The sequence below is a fragment of the Procambarus clarkii genome, chromosome 29 (genome assembly GCF_040958095.1).
Source record: "Procambarus clarkii isolate CNS0578487 chromosome 29, FALCON_Pclarkii_2.0, whole genome shotgun sequence".
NCBI classification, from domain to species: Eukaryota; Metazoa; Arthropoda; class Malacostraca; order Decapoda; family Cambaridae; genus Procambarus; species Procambarus clarkii.
Window position 1 is genome coordinate 15,279,940 of NC_091178.1, and position 26,858 is coordinate 15,306,797.

Consider the following 26,858-nt stretch of genomic DNA (forward strand, 5'->3'; position numbering starts at 1 on the left):
GTGTTTTCTTGCCACCTTAAGTTTTAAATCTACTGGGGTATTTCTGAAGGGTTCAAATGGTGGCTCCCTGTAGCTAGACATACTGAGATAGCTCTATACCTACAATCCATTCACCTGGGCTCTAGGAGACTATACCTACAAGTCATATTAGCTCTTGTGAGCCCTTAATAGCCTACTGGAAACCAGAGGTCAAAACCTGGCTGTCCCCTTACTGAGGTACAGGGGGGAAGGGGATTCATGATTATGCTCACTGAAGAAATTAACCCTCCTAGAATGGAAACGAAGCAAAATGGATAACAACAGAGCAAACAACACCTCTGTTCAGTTTGTGTTCACAGCATCACTTATATACAGTATGAAATCATTTAAGTAACTGCAATTAATTTACAATGATGGTGTTACTCATGAAGTGGGCATTTCATTACACTATATGCTCTTATTTTAGTGATGAAAATGTGTGAGTAAAATTAATGTAGTAATTGTTTTATTCTATTCTGGTTTTTATATTTTTTTTCCACAGGTGGCTATGTGGATATTGTTGACGAGGATCGTCAGAGTCCTTCCACTTCTAGCCCTGTGCAGTTACTCAGCACTGCTGTGTTTCGTGAAATGTCAGAGAGACTGGCAAGTACTCCTGGTACAGCTGAAAAGGTTAACGCTATATTCTTGTGGAATATAAACAAGAACAAGACAAAAGCTGCACAGTGGAGTAAGTATATAATGCATTAAATATATTGTTTTCTATTGTTTTTGTTGTGGACTCCAAGAAAGCCATGTTTTAATACACTTGCATTTGCTGGAAGTATTTGCTTCACACATTCATGTGTCTGGCTTCACATGCCACAGTATGATGATGCTGCCGACATTGCTGTTTGAGAAAATGTTGCCGCATGCTTTTCTTTATCTGCGGCAAGTGTGGCAGGTTTCTAATTCAGTTTTGATTGAACAAACGTCTTTACAGCCTTGGATTTGAAGAATGGCCAAGGTTCAGTGTATGAAGGCACACCCAAGAATGGAGAAAGGCCAAACGTAACACTGACACTAGAAGATGATGACATGGCTGCTCTGATGACTGGGAAGTTAAATGCACAAAAGGCATTCTTGTCTGGCAAACTAAAAGTTTCAGGCAATGTGATGCTCACACAGAAGCTGCAGACACTTTTGAAACCACAAGCCAAGATGTGAGGACTTTAAGTGATGGAGCAGGAGTGAGAGTTAAGAAATTAATGGATGTGGTTTATTAGTTCAAATATTTGGGATTCTGTTGCTTGATTAGATATATAGTATTGTTGTTGCAGAACTTTTAAATGTTATATATATATATATATATATATATATATATATTAGATGTTTTAATTAGCATTAACTGTGGGTGATCTTGACACTTTGGATATGTTGGGATTTATATTTAGGTTAAGTTGAGCCATGAGGAATTCCAAAAAAAAACCCAACCATAAATTGCCAAAAATATACTATAAATGGAAATGCATCTTTTATAATTAGTTTCCCCAATATTATCTTGATATGAGAAATTTGTGTAAAAACATATTTTATCAGGTTGTAGAAGAGAATTGGTATTTTAATTTCACCAAAATAATTAGAATGCATACTTATTTTGCAGAGAACCTATAAAACCATTCCTTTATAACATTATGGATAGGATTTTAAATTACATAGTAAATGTTTTTATATTTTCAGCCGTTTATTAACATTTGAACTTGGCAAGCTGTTTTTTTAGTATGTTTGAATTCTTATTTCAACACATTCATGGACGTCTCAACAACTATTTTTTTTTTTGTATCTTAACTTTTATACTGTATCTACAATACTACTGTGGCAAGTAGTCATTTATTGTTCCTAATTTGACCTTGCCATTTACTTTTTATCAGAGTCAAGTATTTCATTATTATTTTTCTTTCCTCCTCTTCCTAACACGAACTGCCGAACCAAATTTTAGACAAATTGGAGGAGGTTGTGTTAACTTCACTTATTCTAGATTGCCCTGGGTGTTAAGCCTGGCCCCAGGCAGGGCTTGCGGAGTAGGACAAGGTGAAAGATTGGTCCCATATGCTCAAATTTTCTGGAGATGATTTAAAGCTCCCCATTTGATTCTACAAAATCCCCACCCATTCTAGGGCGATGTCATTTGGCATGAAATGCCTGTTGATCATTTGCAATACTTGATAGGAATTCCTGAGTTTCATAGTTTGCAGAAAGTCACAATGTGGCTAAAGATACGTGACCAAATCACACACACCAGAAGATGGAGAAACGACGATGTTTCAGTCTGTCCTGGACCATTATCAAGTCTTAATCTGGAAGACTTGATGATGGTCCAGGACTGACTGAAGCTCCGTCGTTTCTTTATCTTCTGGTGCGTGGTTTGGTTATCATCCCATAGTTTCCTTCCAGGGATTTACTAAAAGGATGTGAACCATGTCTGGGGCATCACCATCCAGTCATTGTACATGCAGGGTAGCTATGCAAGAAACTATTGACAATTTAACAGCAGCAAATTAGTGATTTTTCCATGTACAGTATATATTTGCAAACAAAATGTGTGCTCTGTGCAAATATAAGATTTAGGCTTGTGTGTATTAGTATGAATAAATACTGTGTGTGTGTGTATGTATATACACACTTTTGTATATACAGGACATATTTCCAAAGTTATATACTGTATATATATATATATATATGACACCTATACATGCGAGCATGAAAAAAAGTGAGATACAATAAAATAAATGCACCTTGTTATTCCCATACAACACCTCACTTCATTTTCCACCGAAAAAAAAAACTTCTGGGCCACTACAGGTAAACCACGATAGGTAGAGACTTTTTACTTGACTTTTCTGGATGCTAATTAACAATGTCAAAAGTAAAAAAAGCTTACATTTTTTTCTTCATTACAATGAATCAAAATATCCTGCCGAGTTTAAGGGTTAACGTTCTACAGTTCGGATGTTGTGGCACTACATTTTTTGTATTGTAAAATACAGTATTCCAATCCAAGGGTGATGGACACCTTTGAACTTCACCAAGGTAAGTTCAAATTGATTTGTTAAATATTACATATTTTTATGAAAATGCCATAAGAATAAAATTCTGTATTAGTGTAAAAATATAAATTCAACTGATTGCATAAAAAAAAAAATTACACATGCCATAAATTCAGGTACAATAACTGGAATATTGGGCCGCCCCACGTGACGAGAATTAGTGAGCATAATATAATGTAACCGAGACTGCAATTATGGATTGATTATTGGAAACTTTTTTTCCATGCCTCAGCCTGTGAATTCTATTAATGTCACTCATTGAGAGTCAAGTAGTAACACTGTATTAAAAAGGTATTAATATTGTCTGTATTGCAAAGTTGCTGGTACATTTGTACGTACAGAAAATTTCTGCTTGAATGGAACCAGGTCCACCACACAATTCATTGCATATGATGAATTCTAATCCTGTTAATGCTTAATGCAAACAATATTGTACATTTGGATTTGCAGTGCAAATTAACAAATTATTAATGTTGCATTAATTATTGTTGCATTTGTTATTTTGCATTAAAATGTTCTTTTATGCATTATATTAATGTGAAAGTAGTTACTTTTTTGCAATAATTGTAACCACAATAGTGCCTGTTTAATGCAACAAGATTCTGAATCAATAATGTGTTTGCAACCAATTGTTCTATTCGAGCAGAAATTCACCCACACTGTATATGGAGATACAAACTATAATTGCAACAATATATTCTAGCATAGGGTATTAGGGACATCTTTATTGATTTTCCTTATGTAATAAAAAATTACAGGTTCTAATTTGCTTTGTTGATTGATTCCTTTTTACACTTTAAGCATGGGTAAAATGGTTCTTCATTTAGTCAACCATCTCTGTGCACAGACTTTTGAAAGGATCACAACACAGATTGAGAACTAAAGTTACCATCATGCATGTTGACTTTCCTGGAAGAGTAACCAGAGTAAAAGCAAGGTGTTACGATGTTTACTGTGGTGAAGATGGTGTGTTGTGAAAATAGTAATGATGAGGCGAGATGGGGAAGGTAGGTAGGGGTGGGTGTGTGTGGGGTTGGAGATTGGGAGGGTGTATATGGGAAGATCAGGAGGATGTTTACATGTGTGGGTGTAGATGGACAGGTTGTTTGGGGGGGGGGGGGGAAAGGGGAGAAGTCAGCAAAAGCATATGTGGAGAAGACTGGGAGGGCGTGTGTAGACAAACGGGAAGGATTTGTAGATTTTTGCAGGTGATGATGTATGCATATAATGAAAATTATTAGTGATGTGGCATTGAAAGTGTGTATTTGGGGAAGATTAGGTAGGGTGTGTGTGGAGATGGGGAAAGTGTGTGTGTGTGTGTGTGTGTGTGTGTGTTTGTGTGTGTGTGTGTAGAGATAAATTTGGAAGGGAATGTGTGTTAGGAGTTGGGGGAGGATTTGCGAGAGGGGAGTACTTCTAGAGTGTGTGGGAGAGGCCTGGGCACAGGGTCAACCCAAGTACTGCTGCATACCTCGTCTAGTAGTAGTAGTAGTAGTAGGTATCCATCAGTCTCGGGAGACTATGGAGTTGTGCTCTGGTTGTCAGCCTGGAGTGGCCTCTCCAGGGTGCAAAGCCAGGGTAGGTTGATACGGGGAAAGATGCCGTTACCCATGCATCAGAGCCCCCCCCCCCTGCTTCCCTCATCTAATATGTTTATAAACCCTATGGGTAAAATAAAGCATCTGTTTTCTATCCAACATAATGGCTATCTGTAATGCTATAAATATAGTGCATGGTCAGGCAAGGATTTGTGGCACTAGTCACGGAACCAATGCTCTCCTTTGTATGCAGGCGATGAGTCACAATAACGTGGCTGAAGTATGTTGATCAGACCCTGGTCAAACCCTGAAACGTTGTCGTCCCTTCACCTACTAGTGTGTGGTCTGGTCAACTCTCCTTTATACTTAGTTCTTGTGAAATGTGTGAAACCTAAATGGCCATGTTAATGAAGTAACACATTACTAAGGTCCTCATATAATTCACATTTTGTAAATGTGTGGAATAGATACCAATTGTATATTTAGAGCTTGAAGTGCATGTGTAAATTGTCACGGATGTTAACTGGTGTTGTGTCAGTGTTGTGATTTGACATCTTTGATGGTATATGAACTTTGTATTGCATTGTGATCAGTAATTAGCTCTTACACTAACGATACATGGACCAAATTCTCTGAGAGACCATGACCTACTGCATAATCGAGTGTTCTACCCGAAAAGTGGTGGTGTTAAATGGGTTTAGATCGAAGACAGTCATGCTCTTCTTAATGACCAGATTAAGAAACAAACAACCATTTCTGTTTGTTTTATCCCTAAATTAATGTGTCTTGCATTAAAGTCGCCCATTACGATGGTTTAAGTCCAACTATTTAGTGAGCAAAGAGATGTCTCCATTATTCTGTCACACCTCACATAGATGTTGCAGAGGTATAAAGAGCCAGTCTGTGAATATCTGAATCATCTAGAAACTGGACCACCTATGTTAGAGAAATAATACCCTGGGAGTCTAGGTGGTGTCTTTATGATGTTCAGTGTGTATGGTTCTTCCAGCCACAACATACATCATTGTTATTGTTCCATCATGTATGAGTATAAATCGGCAACTTTCTTGTGCACACTGCATACATCTCTAAGTCAGCAGTTTGAAGTGGTATGTTTCAATATTGATATACAGTACATTACATAAATTATACAAAATTTTATGAACAGTTGTAATCTTCAGATATCCTTCTGGTATTATCAGATGGTAAGTAGGCATTGGCAGGAAGTGTGTGGAAGTCGGTATGAAATAAGTCGACATCACTGAGCAGTACTTGCCTTTCTTCTAACGGTTCTGATTTATTGAAGGTGATGTATATCTCTGCAGGAGCAGCATGGTCTTCCCTAGTGTTCTTGCAAGATGTGTCTAGGTTCTCCGCAGTTACAATGCTCTTCTGGAAGGTGTTATTTTGAGCTGGACGAGGAAGTTTGTACTCTGCACTCTGATTTTGGGATAGAAACACACATTGTCACAACATTGAACTAAATTTGCAGACATTTATATTTAAAAGTGATCCTTGGGTATCACATCCAATTATATTTATTATACTTTATAGTATAATAATTTATGCTATATATAAATATATTTTATGGTATGTTATATTTATTATACTTCCAATTATACTTAATAGTTTCAGCAGTTATGGTTATCAAGTGTAAGGCAAATGTTCAGTTTAAAAACCATTGATGGATAAGTTAAGCAAGACATATTTACCTGGTTACGCCTAAGTATTTTGCAAATGCTGAATATAAGAAGAAGAATGAGGATAATTCCAGCTAAGATAGTGAGAACGACAGCATACAATGGGAGTCCTTCCTCGTACGTCTCTGTCATGTCAGTGGTAGATCCGACTGTTGAATATCAGCAACAGCAATTCATTTAATTAATGAGGATAAGTTTTCAGACTTAGCTAACACGGATAACAACAATAACACTATGTTTAAGCCCAGTAAATACTAATTTAATCTAAGTAATTATACAATGAAAGCAGTTAAGATAAAAAATATAATTTGAGGTTGTGTTCTACAACGGTAATCTCATTCATGTGTATTCCTAGCTAACATTCCGCAGTTTTTTTTTTTTTTTTTTTTTTTTTGAGATATATACAAGAGTTGTTACATTCTTGTACAGCCACTAGTACGCGTAGCGTTTCGGGCAAGTCCTTAATCCTATGGTCCCTGGAATACGATCCCCTGCCGCGAAGAATCGTTTTTTCATCCAAGTACACATTTTACTGTTGCGTTAAACAGAGGCTACAGTTAAGGAATTGCGCCCAGTAAATCCTCCCCGGCCAGGATACGAACCCATGACATAGCGCTCGCGGAACGCCAGGCGAGTGTCTTACCACTACACCACGGAGACTGCTAGATGTTGAGGAACATCTACATCGAAGTAGACACAGGTGCCAGTAATTTCTGTGAACGATGCTGCAAGTGATCACTGGGGTTCCACAGGGTGGTAAACTTAGTCCGTCCTCTTTCTCATTTACATCAGTGATCTTCCACTGATGTACTCGGTGCTTGAAGCTACGGTAATTCTATTTGCTGATAACACAACCTTCACTTTCTCCCATGCTAACGCACTTTTTCTAAATGACGGTGAATACTGAACAGCCCCTGTGGCAAGATACGTACCTGCGTTTTGCGAGCGCTTTGTTCTGGGTTCGTATCCTGGCCAGGGAGGATTTACTGGGTATCAACCCTTAACTGTAGCCTCTGTTTACCCAACAGTAAAATGGGTACCTGGTTGTTAAATGATTTGGCGGGTCGTATTCCGGGGAACATGGGATTAAGGGCTTGCCCAAAACGCTACGCGTGCTAGTGGCTGTACAAGAATGTAAGAACTCTTGTATATATAAATAATAAATAGATGAAAAGACATTTGTGGCTGACTGCTAAGAAACTTATTCTTAACATCGAGGAAACCTTTTACATATTGTTTGGTAACAAGTCCAACAGTCAAATTAACCTAAGAATTAGCAATATCCAATCTATGAGCAGAGAAGATGGGAAGTTCCATAGACAGCAAGCTGAATTACCATATAAAACACATTACATAAACGTTTCTAAAAATAGTAGGGATTCTTTCTAAAATCGGATACTGGACTACGTATCTCGCCTTGCCCTGGTAACTTATTCGCTCATCTTACCTATATTCGTGCTTGGGGATCTACATACTTAAATTACCTCCGACCCCTAATTACTCTGCAAAAAAATCAGCAGTTTTTTTTTTTTTTTTTTTTTTTTTTTTTTTTTTATTTTTACATGCAAGCATGCGTATAACGTACAAGAAAAACAGAACAAATATAACATAGAACAAAAGTACAAAGCACACATATGTACAAGGACAAAGGAACAAATCAATAGAAGACCAGCCAGAAGGGCTGACCACAAAAAAATGCATATACAAACAATACACAATTAGTAACACAGTGTAATACAAACATAAGGGAAAACCCCAGGACAAAATGCACACAAAACAAGCCTGCTAACACCTCAAATACATACAGAGAGGCGAGAAACATACAAGAATAAGGACAATAACAATAAAGAAAACAGATCCGCCATAACAAACGGAAGGCAAAACAGAAAGAGCACACGCCAACAGCCTGAAGGGCACACAATATGACAAACAAGTGCACACGACATCCATAACCGAACACACTAACGCATAGGATCCGCACACCCCCCCACTAGCCATACAAAAAAAACCACAAAACAAACCGGAGCACGCAGGAACCGGGAAACAATACCCACCCCACCCACTCACATACACACCCCACAACCAGGCAACACAAAATACATAGAAATCACTTGCGAGGAACCTCGTGAGAAATGTACTTCTCCGGGAACTGCTCACGAGGATATTTCGACTTGTAAGCTTCCCAGACTAGATCTTCAAGGTCGGTAGGGTTTTTGATCCCCCGCACTCGGGCGGGTATCATAAACTCGGGAACATCTATATCTGGCGGCATCGGCCAATGCCTAAGGTCACTGACGCAAGTCGCATAACGAGGCTGGGGAGCGCCAACCACGCCCTTCGAGGAAGCAGATGACACCGGAGAAGCGGACGAGGGACGCCGAGCCTGCCACGCCTTCGCCATCGGAGCAGGTGTCGGACGCTGAGACGACAGCACTTCCACGGATACCGCAGGAGACACGGAAGGGACTGCAGGAAACGGAAGAGGCGGCAAGACCGCCGCCGAGGAAACGGGTAACGAGGAAGGGGCCACAGAACATCCAGAGCGAGCATCCTTTCTCAACATCACCACCAGGCCACCCCGCTCACCACCAACTACAGCAGGGGGAACCACCGCCCACGAAGAACCGGAGCCATCCGACGCAGGACCCTCGGACACCGGACCAGAGGTTGAGGCCGAAACGCCGGCACCGGCATCCTCAGGCAAGTGTACCTCCGCCACCACCGTAGTGTGCACCACATCCGGAGCCACGCCACCGTCAACGGAAGGACGACACTCGTCGAATTCGCCAACATCAGCCCACACAGAAGAACGCCGGGAACGCTTAGGCTCGGGCCGCACATCATCAGACCCGGAGGCAGACTCAGCGACCCGCGCAGCACCAACCGAGCGAACCGACGCACGCCGCAGCACGGCAGCCTCCTCAACCACACGGGGCACCAGGCCAGGCACAGGAGGGAATTCCGGATCCACCTCAGCTCCCAGCACAGCCGGGACAGACGGCGAGGGTGCAGGGACCGGGACAGACACAGCAGAGGAAGAACTGGAAGACGAGGGGACCGAGCAAACGGCAGGCGGAAGAGGCTCAGGGACACCAGCTGGAGCACTAGGCGAGGACACAACCTCCGGAGGAGATGCGGCAACAACAGGGGGCGCAACAGGCGGAGCAACAGATGCTACAGAGGGCCACCTCCTCAGCCGAAGAGACGTCCATACCCACCGAATCATCCCCCACAGGAAGGGGCGGAAAATCCTCCTCACTGAAGAGGTTCACTGGTGCAACAGGAGGCGCAGAACAGTCAGCAGCCTGATGGCCCAAAAGACCACAACGATAACACGTCCGCGGCTGACGGGCGTAAAACACCCGAACGTTGAACCCCATAAGGCGTACAGAGGACGGAATATCCGCCCGGAGTCTCATGCCCAGGGTGCGAATGTTAGTCCTCACACCCTTAAGAGGACTAGAAGACACCACGTTCACTCTCACACTAACAACTGCGCCAAACCGCCCGAAATACCGCCGTAGCAGAGCCTCTGGAAACTCCAAGGGAGCCCCATGCACACTGATGTAAGTAAGTGCACCACTTCTATCCGAGAGGGTGACAGTGCCCGCACCATCCGGCAGGGGCAGTGTCCGCCCCTCGTATCGCCGGAGAAAATCGCGATACGCCGCCTCCTCTGCAAACTTCACAATGGCCCTACGGGCCGTTACCAACTCTACCCCATAAATCGCAAACACAGGGACAGAGAGCAGTTCACAAGCCAGGGCAATCTCCGGGTAACCAGCCCGCACAGAGAACTCTAGTCCCACAGACTGAGCCCGGACGACTGGGGGTAGAGGGACCCCCATCGTAACGCCACGTCAGCACAGGCGAGCAGACACACCCGCCCCCAACCGGCCGAAACGGGCAAACAACACCAAACTGCTGGAGCGCCGATTCAACACGTCTGCCCCGCACCGAAGCTAGGGCCAGACTCCAAAAAATCAGCAGTTAGATCAATAACAAACTCCAGCAGACAGCACTCTGCACCTTTACTGAATCTTTGAACATGTTAAATATAAAAACACTGCGCATACACACACTCAAACATACTCTGTATCTATGAAATTCCTCCAAAATCCTTATCCTGATCCCTTCCTAGCGTCATATAGTCGTAATGGCTTGGCGCTTTCTCCTGATAGTTCCCTTCCCCTAGGTGGGGTGGGGGACCTCAATAAAAGCCTAACGTGTATGAATACACTCTGACTTCCTGTCCGACACAATGAATTATTTAATAATAATAATAATAATAAATAATAATAGACTAAAATATCTACCCAACATATAACAATTTTCATATTTAATAATAATATATACCTTTCATTATTGTCATAATTATTTATTTTTGCTGTTTCTTATTCAAGTTACCAATTTTGCAATAATGCTCGTGTTAATGTAACATTTATTTAACATTAAAATACATCTATTACCTTAATTAAGATGGACATAAAGGCGGACAAGCACCAATCCATTTATACTCGGGCAACATTTCATGCACATATTATGGTACTAACCAAGTGGTAGAATGGTGCAGGGGGCGCAGCGAGCGTCACCACACAGAGGACTCGTCTCGTTCAGTCCTTGGCACGTTACAACGCCCGGCCACGTTTCTCCATCTGTGTCGCTCGACAATGTCTCAGCCTGGATACAGGTAGAAGTCGTCTCCGGTTGCTCCCTAACCGTAAAGATGTTGAGAATGACATTTTCAGATACTAGACAAAACGCACCATTTGCCAACGTTGTTCCGTTAACGTTGTGTAGATTCACATTAAGAAGAGGCCCAGGTGTATTTATGTAGTTGGATATGGCTCGTTGGCCGGCTGAGCTTATGTTTACATTATTCAGTGTCAGAGAAGCTCCCGGCGAAAGTCTTACGGCACTATCCTCGAGTACCAAGTTTTTGACACCTTCCAGGATCATCTCGCCTCCACCATCAGTAGTCACATCCACCGATGCTTCCTTCAATGTCAATTGGTCAATGTCTATGGCTTTAAAATTACCCACTCTCATAGCCCGAGTCTCCAGTAGAAGAGACTCGCTCAGCCTAGCTTCAAAGAAAGATGCCTTTGCATCTTTGTACGCTATGATTGCCTGGGGACCAATGCTTATATTCCTAACGTCGTCCATGACGACAGATATACGTGGTGCTACTAAACTTTGACTATTGTATTCCACTGCTGTTGCTCTTTCTATAATAAAGTGAATCTCTGCTGGCGGTGACTGCTGTTCATGATTGTTGAATTCGCTGGCTTCAATTAATAGCGCTCCTTCAGGCAATATCATTTTATTTTGGACGTCAGAGAGGTGTATAACGAGTTTGGCATCACGAGGCTGGAGAGCGCCAGGAGCCACCCAGATCTCCTTCACGCCAGATATTGAGAGGTTCTCCAGGTGTGGGCCGATGCTTCCCTGGCAGATGAGGATGGAAGGTGTGTTGCCGAAGGTAAGACGAGACTTTTCACCAGATGATGAGAAGATGAGCGGCTTTGAGCCCTCACACATCTCACGATCAGCATGTACCAGTATCGGAAAGTCATTTACATCAGCCTGTTGGTTAAAACTAGTTACCTCATACTAGAAGTTATTTGTGAACATTAAACTGGATATGGCACAGAAAACTCCTCTAATATGAATACCGACGAATCATAATTCTTTATACATGGGTATTTTGAGTTAAATTTATAACAAAATGTAATATATATCGAATTTATTTGCCTATTTACTTTAATATTATTATTACATACAAATTTTCAATAGAGATGCTGTGGCTGGACTCACCCGCCCCCCTTCTCTCCTGCGTCTCCACATGTTGCCGCCGATACATCGTCCATTGATCACCAGGGGTCCCATTTCCTGTAATCACACACAAGGTCAAGACACACGAGGTCAAGACACTGCAGCTTCGGTACCAGGCACAAACTTTCGACCTGCATCTCCACTTCGCCCTCCAATTGGTATGAACTGATACAGTATCACACACTATAGGTATAGTATCACTCGCCATCACACCAAGTTTCATCTGCAAACTTCTGTATACCACATTCGTCCAAATATATATATATATATTCCCAAGGTGTCTGTTTATTGTCACCGTAATTTACATAACAGAAATGTTACACATCCTCAATTTCCTACCTTGTGCTTCAAACTCTCACTATTTTGTACTACACACTTCCCCAAATATTAGTACTTAAGACATACATCCTTACGAGTGTAATCACCTCTGTCAACTTACTGTAATTATTTGTCGATATAAAAACCTTGCTACAATGTACCCTTCCATCTTACCTGATGTGTTAGATTAAGGACCTGCCAGAAACGCTGTGCGTGTTAGTGGCTTTGCATCAATGTAAAAGAACCAATGTTATGTAATCTCACCAACCCATTGTACCTTTTCAAATAAATGATTGTTATTACTATATTTTACCATTGTCTTTAGATTGGCTTATGTTAAGATTAAGAGTTTGGCGGTTATTTGTGTGTAGTATGAATAAAGATTAAGGTCCAAAGAAACCTGTGGATTTACGTCTATTTGGAAAATAATTGATCGACTCGCCCATATTATCAATGCCTGGATATTCCTCGTTGTTATTATTCGATATTCGTAATATTATTCGATATTCTAATCATAAGGAAAGAAGCAAACAAACATAAATTGCAACTGCTTAAAGTAAACTTTGCTCACTTGTCTGAAAAAGCGTTTTTTTTTTTTACTGTATAACTATCACAGCTATATAACTATCACAACAAAGGCAAGGAGGCTTATTCAATCAAACAAAACTAGACAAAATACCAAAATATTATCTATACTGAAATTGAATCTAAATTGAAATAAGTTTATTGAGGTATAAATACACACAACGGGATGAGGTAGCTCAAGCCTTATCTATACTGTATTTAAAAGTGCTTACAAAAACTTTTTGAAACTTCAGAAATGAAAGGTCAGAGGCAAGATATACAGAGGTAATTTCTTGCCGATTTTGACTGGGAATGGAACAGCAGCAGCAGCAGGGTGCTCTATTGTCGACAGTTTGCTACTAACAGAATATGACGAGCTCCTGAAATCAACATTCACACCGTGACTGGGACCAAGAAACGCTGCCAGTCAGACGAGGCGAAGATATGAATGCGTAAGACAACGAACGTAACGTATGAATGCTGGCAGAGCTACATCTTCATGCATGGGTGCCAGTGAGTTGGTAGAGAATGTTCTACAAGATCACATAAGAGAATCAAGAGAATACACGACCATAAGTTTATTGAAGGAGCCAGCCGGTGGACTATATTGCCTCCCCTTCACCACATCTATTATCCCCAAACGATCAATAACAGCCTCGCTGCGATATTACCATAATGAAAAAAAAAACATGTCATTGCTAGGTAATCTTTCTGTGAGTGATTGAGCCCGCCATTTTCTGGTGACAGACCATGAAGCTGGGAATTTTTTTTATTTAACGTCTCTAATACAACCTTGAGAATTCGCTTTGGCAGGAGGGCTTTTCACACCAGCATAGCCCTTCGCCTTGCCACCTTATCCTCGTCGAACACAGATGTATATATGGCAGTGAAATGGCACACCAATACGACCAATACGGTCTCGTTTGCAGTAGGTCAAGGGGCAAGCATGCAAGACACGAGGAAGTCAACAATGTCAAGAGGAGCCCCAGCGCAACAATTCACATCCGGTGGAATTCACAAGCAAAACGATTCGGGTCAGCATGATGCCCAGGAGGGACGGTAAGCATGCGCTGTAAGACAATATGTACTTCCATTTTAGCCAACTCCTTCCCCCTTCCGAATTTGTGGGTCGGCCCTCGGGGTTTCCCTGGCAATGATAGGAGAGGGACCGTGTTCAATTTGAGCGCTTTATGGTACTTCAGCCAAAGTATTAGTAGCAGGAAAATTGTGCAAATTTTTACCGAGAAGTGAATAATGATGTACATTCCTATATGATTTTTTTTTAACATTTGAATATATTTAACTGGGTATAGTTGGTACGCAGTATCAAAAAGTCATAGATGGGGGGGGGGGGATGGTGAACAGGTAAGAATGTTACGCCGGCACGCTGTTGCCGGCACTGAACTAAATTAAAGTATTCCTATAAAATACAACTTTGTCATGTCTGGGAACGTAACTACTTTCTCCATGTAATTCAGTTTATCTGAAATGTTGTTATATATCACATGGTTTTCCAGGAACGTAACTAAAGTGTTATACAATTCTCGACCCTCTCATTCAGTTAGGTAAGGTTGTACGGCACAAAATGTATCTTAGAAAAAGTTGAAGACGTAGTGAAGAAGAAAGCTTACCTCTAGTTTTCCGAAACATGAAGCAGTGGCTGTCTTCAGTTTCAAGCAATTACAGGTAGCTTCCAAGCTCTCTTGTGTCTCCCTCTCCGTCTTTAAGTTGCCTTTTCTTCCTCCTCCTCCTCCTCCTGCCCCCTCCGCAAGCAAGACGTCCCTCTTACCATTCGACACACGCTTCATAGAATCCTCAACATTCTCAGTCATGTCGTCGTCTTGGCCTAGCAAGGTGGTATTCACGACATCTTCGGGTCCCAGAAGGCTGTATCTTATGGAGTCAAGCAAGGAGAGCTTCTGGAGATGGTTGAGATTGGCGCTGGTGGCAGCAAGACCTACCACAAGCAGCGCCAGAGGGAAGCACACCATTCGCGTCTTCCCACAGCTCTCCACCATCTGTTAAACACACTGTCATCTAAAACACTTCCTCCTTTCACATATTATATACATATTATTACTTAATATGCAAAAATTGCCTAAGAAGCCTAATTTTCCTGAAAGCATGTATTTTCTAAATTATATCATTTTTATTTTTTCCAAGTTAAAACATAGAAATTTGATCAAACCTAACTCTTTAATATGCATCCCCAGCACGGAACAGCTGCCTGATAGAAGGACAAGGAGAAACTTAAAAAGGTTCAAAGATACGCGACAAGACTTGTTCCCGAGCCATGAGGAGAGCGCGACAGATATCTCACTTCCCACACTGGAGAGAGATAGGGATGGGGGAACATGACATAATATCATAAGGGGGAGTTGACAAAGTAGACAAATCAGCATTGTTTAAAGCTAGGAAAAGCAGAATGAGGTGGTCATGGATAGAAACTAGAGACGCAAATGAGTCACAGAGACGCCAGAAAGAACGGGTTTCAGTGTTGAGCTGTTAATAAGTGGAACAGGTTAGACGTAAGAGACGTTGAAGCTAATTCGTTTCAAAGTATTAAATGTAAATATGATAAAAAGCGCGAGAAATGTGCGATTGCATTAATCTAAGAATGTTTGGAAGGTGGGGCTAGGAGCCTAGCTCGACCTTGCAAGTACATCTAGGTGAGAACATGCAGGCAGGCAGGCTGGTGTCTGAGTGGACAGCATGCTGGATACGTAGCCCTGTGGACCGGGATTCGATTCCCAGCGCCGGCAGAAACAGATGACCAGAGTTTCTTTCATCCGGATGCCCATGTTACCTAGCAGTAAATAGGTACCTGTGAGCTAGACAGCTGTTACGGGCTACTTCCTCTGTATGAGCGTGTGCGTGCAATTAAAAAAAAGTTACTACTAACAGTTGATTGATTGACAGTTGAGAGGCGGACAGAAAGAACAGAGCTCAACCCCCGCAAGCACATCTAAGTGAACTAGGTGAAAACACAAACACACACACACACACACACACACATATGTATTACCACATATGTCAGGCCAATCCTGGAGTATGCAGCCCCAGCATGGAGTCCATATCTAGTCAAGGATAAGACCAAACTGGAAAAGGTTCAAAGGTTTGCCACCAGACTAGTACCCGAGCTGAGAGGTATGAGCTACGAGGAGAGACTACGGGAATTAAACCTCACTTCGCTGGAAGACAGAAGAGTTAGGGGGGACATGATCACCACATTCAAGATTCTGAAGGGGATTGATAGGGTAGATAAAGACAGTCTATTTAACACAAGGGGAACACGCACAAGGGGACACAGGTGGAAACTGAGTGCCCAAATGAGCCACAGAGATATTAGAAAGAACTTTTTTAGTGTCAGAGTGGTTGACAAATGGAATGCATTAGGGGGTGATGTGGTGGAGGCTCACTCCATACACAGTTTCAAGTGTAGATATGACAGAGCCCGATAGGCTCAGGAATCTGTACACCTGTTGATTGACGGTTGAGAGGCGGGACCAAAGAGCCAGAGCTCAACCCCCGCAAACACAACTAGGTGAGTACAACTAGGTGAGTACACACACACACACACACACACACTGAGGAAAGTACACGTGCCTTACCTCAACTCTCACAACAAAGAGCTTCGTCTTGCAGCAGCAGTAGCCGTGTACCAGCGTGACGAGGCGGGTCTGGCTTGGCACTGACACATCTAGGATGCTGGCACTCCGTCTGCACCGAATGGGAATCAGGCTGTTGGGCCGCCCCCTCTATTGGCTCTTCTCATTACTTGTATAATCAATAACGGTTTACAACTCCTCTTGTAATAAATTAAAGATATCGGCAAAACATTCTTATTAGAATTATAATAATGACAGCCACAAAAATTGGATGGCGACAAAAACAAATTAGGTGATTGGGCAACTGGTGAGGGTGACTGTGTCGGTGTGGAGGCTTGGGGGAGGGCCACAGTGGCCCCCAGGGAGGTTAGGGGGCAGTGCCTGGGACGGGCTGTTGTACATAAGGCTGGCAGTTGAACAGACTACATGGTACTTCAAATATGGTATTACCAAAAGACAAAATATTAAACGAAAAATTATTTAAAGATTAAACCAATGCAACAAATGTTTTAAGTATGATTATTCAAACTAATACAAACTCAAGAAAGGCATGTATAGTCTCTGTATACGAATACAAACTCCAAACTTGCAGGTGGAGTTTCTGCACATGGGAGTTTAAGTATTAGGGAGTGTAAGAACGAAGACAGCTGCCTCCTGGGCGACGAGGACCACATAACACACTCCACTGGGTCAGGAAAGGAAGTAAATAATTAAACTTGAAGACAAAGAAGCCGCTAAAGTTAACAGCATCACCATAGCCCAGCAAGCAACCCACTACATCCCCGCGCCACTACCCACTTCGAACACCACCCCCCATCAACGGCCAGCCGCGTACACCACCCAACAGACGCCCAATGTAGCCAGCCCGTCATTAACAATTAACCACAACAACCACCTCCAAACAAATTATAAATACTCTGGAATTATCAGCTAAACTAATTGTGATTACCAAGGATTTATCTGGTCATATCGGGGGGAGGGGGGAGGGTAGGGCCCACAACCCTCGCCCCATGATTAATGATGTATCACTCAAACTGAATTTGATTAAGACACACACACACACACAACCACCCAGAAACATCCCCGTACACAGTAGCAGTTAAGGACTACTTATCTCCCAGCAGTAGCCTCCTCCCTCCCAATCATCATCAGGCAACTACACCACTTCCAGAGCAGTCAACTTCATCCTAATTCCCCACCTACAACCACAACCTCCAGTGGCACTCCCCACGCTATGATAACAGCAACGTAAGGAATTGTCAGTCTCTTCCGAAGAGGACAGAGGATTTGAGGAAGGTGAAGAGTTAGATCCAGGCTCTATAATAACGTAGCTCAGAGTAAGAAGTTTGGTCTTTTTACCTTACCTGATGACTAGCCTAGATGACCTCATAACTGCTGGCCAACGTAAGCAGGATCACTGAAGCCTAAATTTCGTCAGCGCTTCAGCACAACGTGATCCAGACTGCGGTAGGGAACTCGGACCAAGAACTCTACTCAATAACCGTTATTCGGCACCATAAGGGGTCCGAATCTTGTAAATTATCATAAAACACTTAAACAACAAAACCCTCCAAACTCTATACGTATTCAAACACCGGGCAAGCACGTGGGTCTGACCAAATCCCAGTACTCGTCAAACTACAAACCCTCCCCTTCGGGTTCAGAGTCCCTCCAAAACCCAGAATCGATAGAGACTCAGAAGGAAAGCTATTTAACTCACAATACTGCACAAGAGACATCTGGGAAACCCGGATTAGATAAGTATTCTTGTATAAAGAGACCTGGACTACTTCTGGAGGAAAATCAAACACCTTGTGGGCTCAGCAAGTCCATCCTCATCAACCTCGTCCACACATTCACTGATTAGGGCTATCAGTGGTAGTTTATTCAAAAGTAGGAGCCACAAGAACAAGCAGAACTCATGGGCACAGTTAGGACAAGTATTAAAACAGCATCGAACAACAGAGCATTCAACAAGGTGCACTTTGATAGGGTCAACTAGCGAGCAGTCAAGAACCGAGCGTTCCTCATCTCCCTACCATTGACCATCCCTTACAAGACTAAATCTATCTTTAAATATCAGGGGTCCTAAAAAGCGTCCGCAATAGTGACGTATCACCGCTAAAGTAGTACAACTGCTACCAGAGAATTACAAGCACTGTCCTTACTGAAAACTACACGACCCTAGCGTTCAGGTGCATACGTGAAGACGGACATCAACAAAATATAGTAAGAGTGAAATAAAGCTAGCACGCCGTGTTGACGCATCACACGGTGTAAACGGTTGCACTAAGCTCAAGTCCGGCAGTACCCATAGTGCACCCTGGCTCTAAACAGGGTAGCGGGGGCGGGGGGTGGGGGGGTTGGAGGGAGTCTAAATCTCTCCTGGTGAGAGTAACTAGTGTTTATAGCGCCCAGAACTTTTTAATAACCTAGTGGCTCCTCTTCCTCTATCCTTTTCCAACCTGTCCTCTCGAATAATACTTTGCATTTTGACGTCAAAATCCCCCACAGACAAAATTTGATGTATACTATAGCGGCTCACAAACATTCACGTTTTCTACGCGTGGGTCACTCGATTAGGTTCCGTTTGGGTGTTTTAGAACCTTCTTTACTGTCCGTTGTGGCAACTCCAAGGCCAGGTTGCTGATACACTGCTAATATTACACACAGAAATCACAATAGCGTGATGTATCAAATGCACAAATCCACAAGGGCCGTGACGAGGATTCGAACCTACGTCAGAGATCCCGAAGACGTAGGATCAGATCAGCGTGATGGTCCCTGAATAGGTTCGAATCCTCGTCACGGCCCTTGTGGATGTGTTCACTGTTAATATTGTTGTGAAGGATGGCTGATGGCGGGAAGATGCTCGCTGTGTAATGGAAATTCATTTACCTGTCTGACAACTTGTCTGAGAAGCGGCCAAGATGATACATGCCAAACAGAAAAATAACATTTTAAGACTAAAAATAAAAACAAAAAGAGTAAATAAAGAAAATTGACAAAACGGACTCATATAATGCTATGCGACTTGTAACAATTAAATGTTAAATGCAGTACCAGCATGAGCTAGAACACGCACTTTACAGAAAGACAATTATAAAATCACAAAATTGCCAAAATGATATAATTAAAATAGAAAAGTGTATTATTTGCGCATCACTGGTCGCAGAATGTCATGTCTAACATACTAGAGATTATGCAGGCGATGAGTCACAATAACGTGGCTGAAGTAAGTTGACCAGACCACACACTAGAAGGTGAAGGGACGACGACATTTCGGTCCGTCCTGGACCATTCTCGACAATCGACTTGAGAATGGTCCAGGACGGACCGAAACGTCGTCGTCCCTTCACCTTCTAGTGTGTGGTCTGGTCAACTAGTAGAGATTATGCAGCTTGCGTGGCACCTCGTCTAGGTCACCCAGACCTACACCATTTAACGAGGAGCATTTAACACTTAACGAGCGGCCTTTAATGGTCTTCACACTAAACACATTACTGGTATTGCTCTGGATTCTGGTGTTGAGAGTTGCAGGAGTCGAGCATCAGCGGGATGGCATTACCGTGTGAGGATCCCCCCCCACCCCCCTGGTGCCACAGATCAGCGGCCAGATTCACGAAGCAGTTACGCAAATACTTACGAACGTGTACACCTTTCCTCAATCTTTGACGGCTTTGGTCACATTTATTAAACAGTTTACAAGCATGAAAACTTCCCAATCAAGTGTTATTGTTATAAACAGCCTCCTGGTGCTTCCGAGCGCGTTAACTGTTTAATAATTGTAACCAAAGCCGCCAAAGATTGAGGAAAGATGTACAGGTTCGTAAGTGCTTGTGTAACTGCTTTGTGAATCCGGGATCAGCTCGATACAAAGGCTCCATCAGCAACCATCTCGGTACAAATGATATGGAAATACGGCTTCACACGGCCCGCTTAATACGCCAATTGCTACAGCAGCCTAAAGCAATATGGGTTAATGGGGAAAGCCGCGTGGGCTACACTCGTCGCTGTTTAGCTTTCATAGTTCAACTGACATCAGCTGCAACATCATGAACAAGACCAGGCGCTATTCTTTTTCGTGATACGTGCAGTTTGCATGAAAGTTTTTCCTCCCGATGACTGCACGAATGGTGATGTTGAAACAACATCACCATTCATAAGAACAAAGGTAACGGCAGAAGGCCTATTGGCCTTATACGAGGCAGCTCCAATTTATAACGATTGATTGATTGATGAAGATTAAGCCACCCAAAAGGTGGCACGAGCATGAATAGCCCCGTAAATGGTGGCCCTTTTGAGCCATTACCAGTATCATTAGATGATGCTGGAGATCTGTGGAGGTGCAACTGCACCCTGCGTGACGGGAGATGTCTCCTGTGTATTTATAACCACCCAATCTCACTTATATACATGTCCAACCCACGCTTGAAACAATCGAGGGACCCCACCTCCACCACGTTACGCGGTAATTGGTTCCACAAATTTAACAACCCTGTTACCGAACCAGTATTTACCCAAGTCTTTCCTAAATCTAAACTTATCCAATTTATAAACATTGTTTCGTGTTTTCATAATGTGGCAGAGATAGGAAATTATCGACTGTACTTGACAGTTACATTAATATTACTTAGGACAAGCCCTTAACATATTTACATGCATTATTTTGTTTTCAAATTTAAATATTCAATCCTCATGTATTAAACTAAAATTTTATAACAACATTTCAATTACGTTTACCCGTTCATTACTGGAAACTCGAAAACACAAAATATGTGGAACTTTTTAAATAACGTCAAGCTGACGAAGCCTATTATATTGCTTTTTATTAAACTCATCATAGAGGGAAAGTTATTAGTTAATAATCTTTTCTTCAATTAATACAACTTTCTGAAAATTCTTTTAAAGCTTATTATTATGTTGAATCATGATATTGTATATATTTTTTCAAAGCATGAAAGTAATGATACTAATGATATTATAAAAAAAAATTTTTCCATGAAAGTATTTGGCACTTCATTTCGGGAGAATAAAGTGCTTAATGAATAATTTTACTGGCTCCACGGGGTAACTTTATCGTTATACACTTACTCAACTTTTCGAACAAGTGTTTATTTACCTGAATTTACCCGAGGGCCACTAACACTAGTGGTCTCGACGAGGACAGGAAGCCGGCGGCTTGAAGGAGGTCCCTCCCCACCCTCCCAAAGAGCATATATATGCTCATCCTCTTGGATAAGAGGTCACGACCTCTCCGCAGGGTGCAGTCGCACCTTCACAGATCTCCAGCATCAGCTAATGATACTGGTAATGGCTCAAAAGGGCCACCACTTACGGGCTATTCATGCCCGTAATTATAATACGGGTGGCTTTTGGGTGGCTTAATCTTAATCAATCAATCAATCAATCCTCTTGGATGGAAGCAAGAAAGAAGTTCAGAAAGAGTGCGGCAATCATCCAATTGCTCAGTAATATCTTCACGTTTAATTACCATCTCGTATAATGTAAAATTATTAGAAACATCGACCTAATTTTGAATATAAAAATGTATGTCGTAAGTGACATTAGATTAATGAAACTTTAGTTAAAGCCGTGACCGCTCTACGGTAATTCTGGACTATGTAAATTTACCGGTAATTTATCTCTCTCACCTAGTTACAAGCCATGCATAATTTAGCCACGTAATCTGAACGCCACTTCCAATTTAAGCACTTTCGTAAAAAAATTATAAGAGACCTAATTTTTTTATGAATATATGCTGTTGTAATATGTGAAAATCACGAACCTATACTCGCAGAACTGTGCTTCAGTGCTCTACCTTCAGCTCCTGGGTTCTGCCTCTGAACCCAGCCACACGACACTCGCCACCATCCTCAATGACGGGGTCCTTTAACAAATCCACAAGGGCCGTGACGAGGATTCGAACCTACGTCCGAGAGCATCCCAGACGCTGCCTTAATCGACTGAGCATCACCCTTGTGGATTTGTTCATTTGATGCATCACGCTATTGTGATTTCTGTGTGTAACGGGATCCTTACCAAACAACACACCACTCGCTCGCACGCAGCCACTCTCGTCCACTACCTCACAGGGAACGAGATCGTCTCCCACACATCCCGAAACAAGCAAACTAACAACTGGGCCCAAAGGTCCCGCCTTCACTGGGCGGTGAATCCTCGATATGTGGATCCTCTCGGGGCCACATCCTTCACACGGAACTGTTCAGCAACCGATCCTACATGAGGCGGCGCCTCCACTAGACCACGCACACTCTCTGCATCAGGTAGGTTATTTTCACACGCCTTCCGCACTATACCTCCGGCCACCAGTAAAAGTGCGCGGCTGGGCCTTATGCACCACTCCAAGTCTGACGCCCAACACCGAGGTCGAGGAAGGCACGTTTCTGAAGAGCACAACTCTCACAGTCCGGGCACCATTTGCTATGCCATTGCACTACCCATATAAAAAGTGGGACTGACGAGCACCGAACACTGCCATGCCGTCCAATAACGCCGGCATAGTCTAGTCGGACATTACAATGCAGAAATCGTGTATCAATATGACTCGCATGCACGCCGAAATATTCAACGTGCACTGTGACGGTGCTGCCAGGCAGAGGTAACACACGCCTCTCAAACTCGCGGAGACACTTACCAAATGACGTGGAAATTCCAGACATCAACACCATTCCCGTAGCTCCTGGACACCAGCCGCATCATCAATCTTCACACGAAGCACGTACAACTGGGCAAGGTTCATTAGGGCACGGTCCAGTTTACACGTAAAGTGAAGTTCAAGCGTGTTGAACCGACGAATGATAGTAGTGAAGGACCCATGTCCACACTGTTGGCCCATGCCACGTCAAGCGACGACTGGCAGGGTAAAGACACACTGGTAAACAGGTCAAATTGCCAGGCAGGCGTGCAGTTACCCACCTCCACCTGAAACCTGACTGGTGTGTGTGTGTGTGTGTGTGTGTGTGTGTGTGTGCCAGTCGACACTCCTGTCCTTCCCTGAGTGTTACAGGTATCGTAATGGTAGTTAACCTGAGTTCACCTGAGCAGATATCTTAGTTCACCTGAATGCTGCAAGTCTTGGTGGTAGTTCACCTGAGTGCTACAAGGATCCCAGTGGTAGTTCTACCCAAGGTACCAGTTATCACGTTCTCAATTTTGTGTAATACAATGTTTCAGGATCACGCTTTCTAAGACGGTATAAATTAACAAAAATTAATTACCAACTTATCCTTCTAAATTAATATTATGTTGATTTAGCCAATCAGTTTATATACAAGAAAATATCTGTGTGTCCGAGGCTGGAGGCCAGAGTGTTCCAGTGAGCGTCGCGTAACTTGCCCTGGTGAAGTGTGATTGTATTGAGCTGTAAGAGAAGTAAGGGTGAACACTTATCCTTCACCTTAAGTAGGATTGGCTATGGCTTTAACAACTATCGAATCATATGAGGTCTGAAAGGTGGGTTTGATTGTGCATAGAGTGATTCATCTGATTTTTCAGCTGTTTTCCACGTTTTAATCAACATCAAAAACGTCGATTCAACTTCTATAACATTGATAAACGTCGGCAACGCTGACTCAACGTCGATAACGTTGAATCAGCGTCGATAAGACTCAGTGAATCCAGACACATCTTCGAAATCTCTTCCTGTTGAGGTGTGAGACGTGCTGGCAGGTACCCCGAGTCCTTCCCTATGGTGTGACTCTCCAGACTGCAGGGTCGTGACTGGGAGACCAGACCCAAGTGCTCAGGTTATACAGATGGCTTGTGAGTACTGCTGCAACACTTGTAACTATTTACACTAATATTTATCTTATTAAATCCCCTCGAGGAAGATTTGTTACCTTAATGTGAGCTACTTTAAGTATGCTAATGAACTGGTCTGTTAACTTGTGTTGTAGATGCTGTTAGAAAACTCTTTCTTAATGCTCCATTATTTTAATACATTAGTTTTTTTTACAGACCGTTATATTGGTATAAGAAAAGAACAATGTTTTTATTATGCTTTATTGATTAACAAAGCGGTTTACTGACTGGTTTTATAAAAAATACTATGGAGTGTAAATAGACATGTTTACCTAAGTTGTAAGTGATACTGACATATTATACTACATCTCTAAACTAATACAACGAAGAAACTGTTAGTAATGCATAATTTTGTTATATATTTTGATATATCTATTTATATATAAATATAATATATATTGTTTATAAATTAAGACTACTGCTTCCTCCTGAGTTAGGACACCATAGCTACAGAGCGGCTGCAAATGCAAGCTTCAACACATAAGGAGGCCTGGTCGACGACCGGACCGCGGGGTCGCTGAGCCCCGAAATCACCTCAAGGTAAGGTTCAAAAACGTAATATCATACCAAACCACAATATCTATTTTTTTTATCTGAATTAATATTTCTTATGAATATATTTAACGTTGTGACTCGTTAAATTCCTTATGCTGCATGTTCACTACTGAAATTATCCTACAAATAATTGCAGACATTTTGAACTGCGAGGAACGTTCTTAGCATTTCAAAGCATTATATGAAGATCTGATGGTTGACTGATAACAAATATTATGCTCAACTTGAATGTACAAAACTAAATGTTAAATAATGTTAACTAAAGATATCCACCTCGTGTATGAAACGACTTGAGAATGGTCCAGAACGGACCGAAACGTCGTCGTCCCTTCACTTTCTAGCGTGTGGTCTGGTCAACATATTTCAGCCACGTTATTGTGACTCCTCGTCTGCATGAAACAAATGTTTGTACTAAACCTGACCAGAATATTGTAACAGCTACTGACGTCAACACTAACATAACCTGTGTTGATACAAGAACTTTAACTAATTATGCAGGTGACAATGCCTCCAGAGGATTAGAAGCATGCGAGGTGCATACGGTGGTGGAGGTGCTGGGTAGTGACACTATGGGAGGGATGGTGGAGGTGAGTGCTTATGAAGCTGAGTAAGGTGGGTGTGTTGAGTGGGAGGCTGAATTACTGCTCGGGAATGAGTTGATCCAACAACTGCTCGAAGACGCCCCTGCTGGTGGTTATGATGGAGGTGACGGGGTCCTGGTCCACCTTCTCGAACAGGTCTACGAAGTACCCTGTGGAGGCAGTTGGAGGCACTTCATATGACCGGGTATGGTGAGAGAGAAGATATAAAATCAGAGAGAGAGAGAGAGAGAGAGAGAGAGAGAGAGAAATTTGATGACCAAACCACACATCAGAAAATAAAGAAACGACGACGTTTCGGTCCGTCCTGGACTGTTATCAAGTCCAGGACGGACCGAAACGTCATCGTTTCTTCATTTTTCTGATGCGTAATTTGGTCATTATATCTTCAGTCACGTTATTGTAACTCATCGTCTGCAGAGATATGTGGTGTTGAATAGTATATGTGTGTGTGTGATTGAAGATCAGACCAACGGACAAATTTTTTCCCATACAAAAATAATAATTTCATTATCACATTACAGGAAAAGTGGGAGTAGGAATCTTAGCCAACTTGGGCGACATAATTGTTGAGAGTTGACTGTTACCGGGGCCCTTCCAAGAGACCCTTCGTGCCTCACCTGCTGCTTTCTTCCAGGCCCCGTTGATGAGGACGGTGCGGGTCTTCTCCTCCGCCAGGCTGCCGTACGTCACCTGTCCAACACAACACACAGCGTCACACTCTTCCTTATAGATAAGCTCCAACAGAACGTGGGGAACCAGGCGGGAGGGGGTAAGGGAAGTTGTCAACACGAATAAACGAGGGAGATGCGAGGAAGTTGTAATAAGCATTGCGGGTGGTAAGCCAGTATGACTGAGCAGGGAGCAGAGGTCGTGGAAGCCACCTCTATTCCCTGCTTCCCTGACTCAAGAATAAGAACGGCAGCTTGTACTTACGATAACAGGTATTAATACACCACATACAATAGCTATGTTGTGGAGACCAAGCTCTCTCTCTCTCAAGCGTGGAGACCAAGCTCTCTCTCTCTCAAGCGTGGAGACCAAGCTCTCTCTCTCTCAAGCGTGGAGACCAAGCTCTCTCTCTCTCAAGCGTGGAGATCAAGCTCTCTCTCTCTCAAGCGTGGAGATCAAGCTATTTCTCTCCGAGGGCTCAGACAGCGAAACACACCATTCCTAATTATTCACAACTCGCCCACTTATACCACACTAGCCTCAGACCTGAGAGTCGCGAGTTATAAAGCAATAACAAAGA

The 26,858-nt window shown here is 42.6% G+C and overlaps 3 protein-coding genes across 5 annotated transcripts in view; 1 reads left to right on the forward strand and 2 right to left on the reverse strand.

Moving 5' to 3' along the window:
- Mfe2 (peroxisomal Multifunctional enzyme type 2) overlaps positions 1-3,830 on the forward strand; it is a 25,826-nt gene extending 21,996 nt beyond the window's left edge. For both annotated transcript variants that reach the window (XM_045753522.2, XM_045753521.2), the window contains exons 15-16: positions 521-709; positions 962-3,830. In XM_045753522.2, coding sequence (XP_045609478.2) covers positions 521-709; positions 962-1,185 — 413 coding nt within the window. In that variant the 3' untranslated portion in view covers positions 1,186-3,830. The remainder of the gene's footprint in view (positions 1-520; positions 710-961) is intronic.
- Positions 2,832-23,572, reverse strand: LOC123765088 (uncharacterized). 2 transcript variants are annotated; one of them, XM_069333528.1, is made up of 7 exons: positions 23,287-23,572; positions 16,632-16,797; positions 14,652-15,038; positions 12,121-12,195; positions 10,857-11,889; positions 6,316-6,452; positions 2,832-6,043 (listed from the first exon to the last, which is right to left on the reverse strand). In XM_069333528.1, exons 3-7 carry the CDS (start codon positions 15,036-15,038, stop codon positions 5,762-5,764), a joined length of 1,914 nt encoding a protein of 637 aa, XP_069189629.1. In that variant the 5' UTR covers positions 16,632-16,797; positions 23,287-23,572; the 3' UTR covers positions 2,832-5,761. The 2 variants fall into 2 exon arrangements, with proteins under 2 accessions (XP_069189629.1, XP_045609479.2); XM_045753523.2 differs by having other exon boundaries at positions 16,632-16,828.
- A 1,065-nt stretch (positions 23,573-24,637) lies between these two features.
- The window catches only part of LOC123765089 (uncharacterized), a 158,098-nt gene continuing 155,877 nt past the window's right edge, over positions 24,638-26,858 (reverse strand). Inside the window, 2 exon segments of the mRNA XM_069333529.1 lie at positions 24,638-25,758; positions 26,227-26,299. Coding sequence (XP_069189630.1) covers positions 25,646-25,758; positions 26,227-26,299 — 186 coding nt within the window. The 3' untranslated portion in view covers positions 24,638-25,645.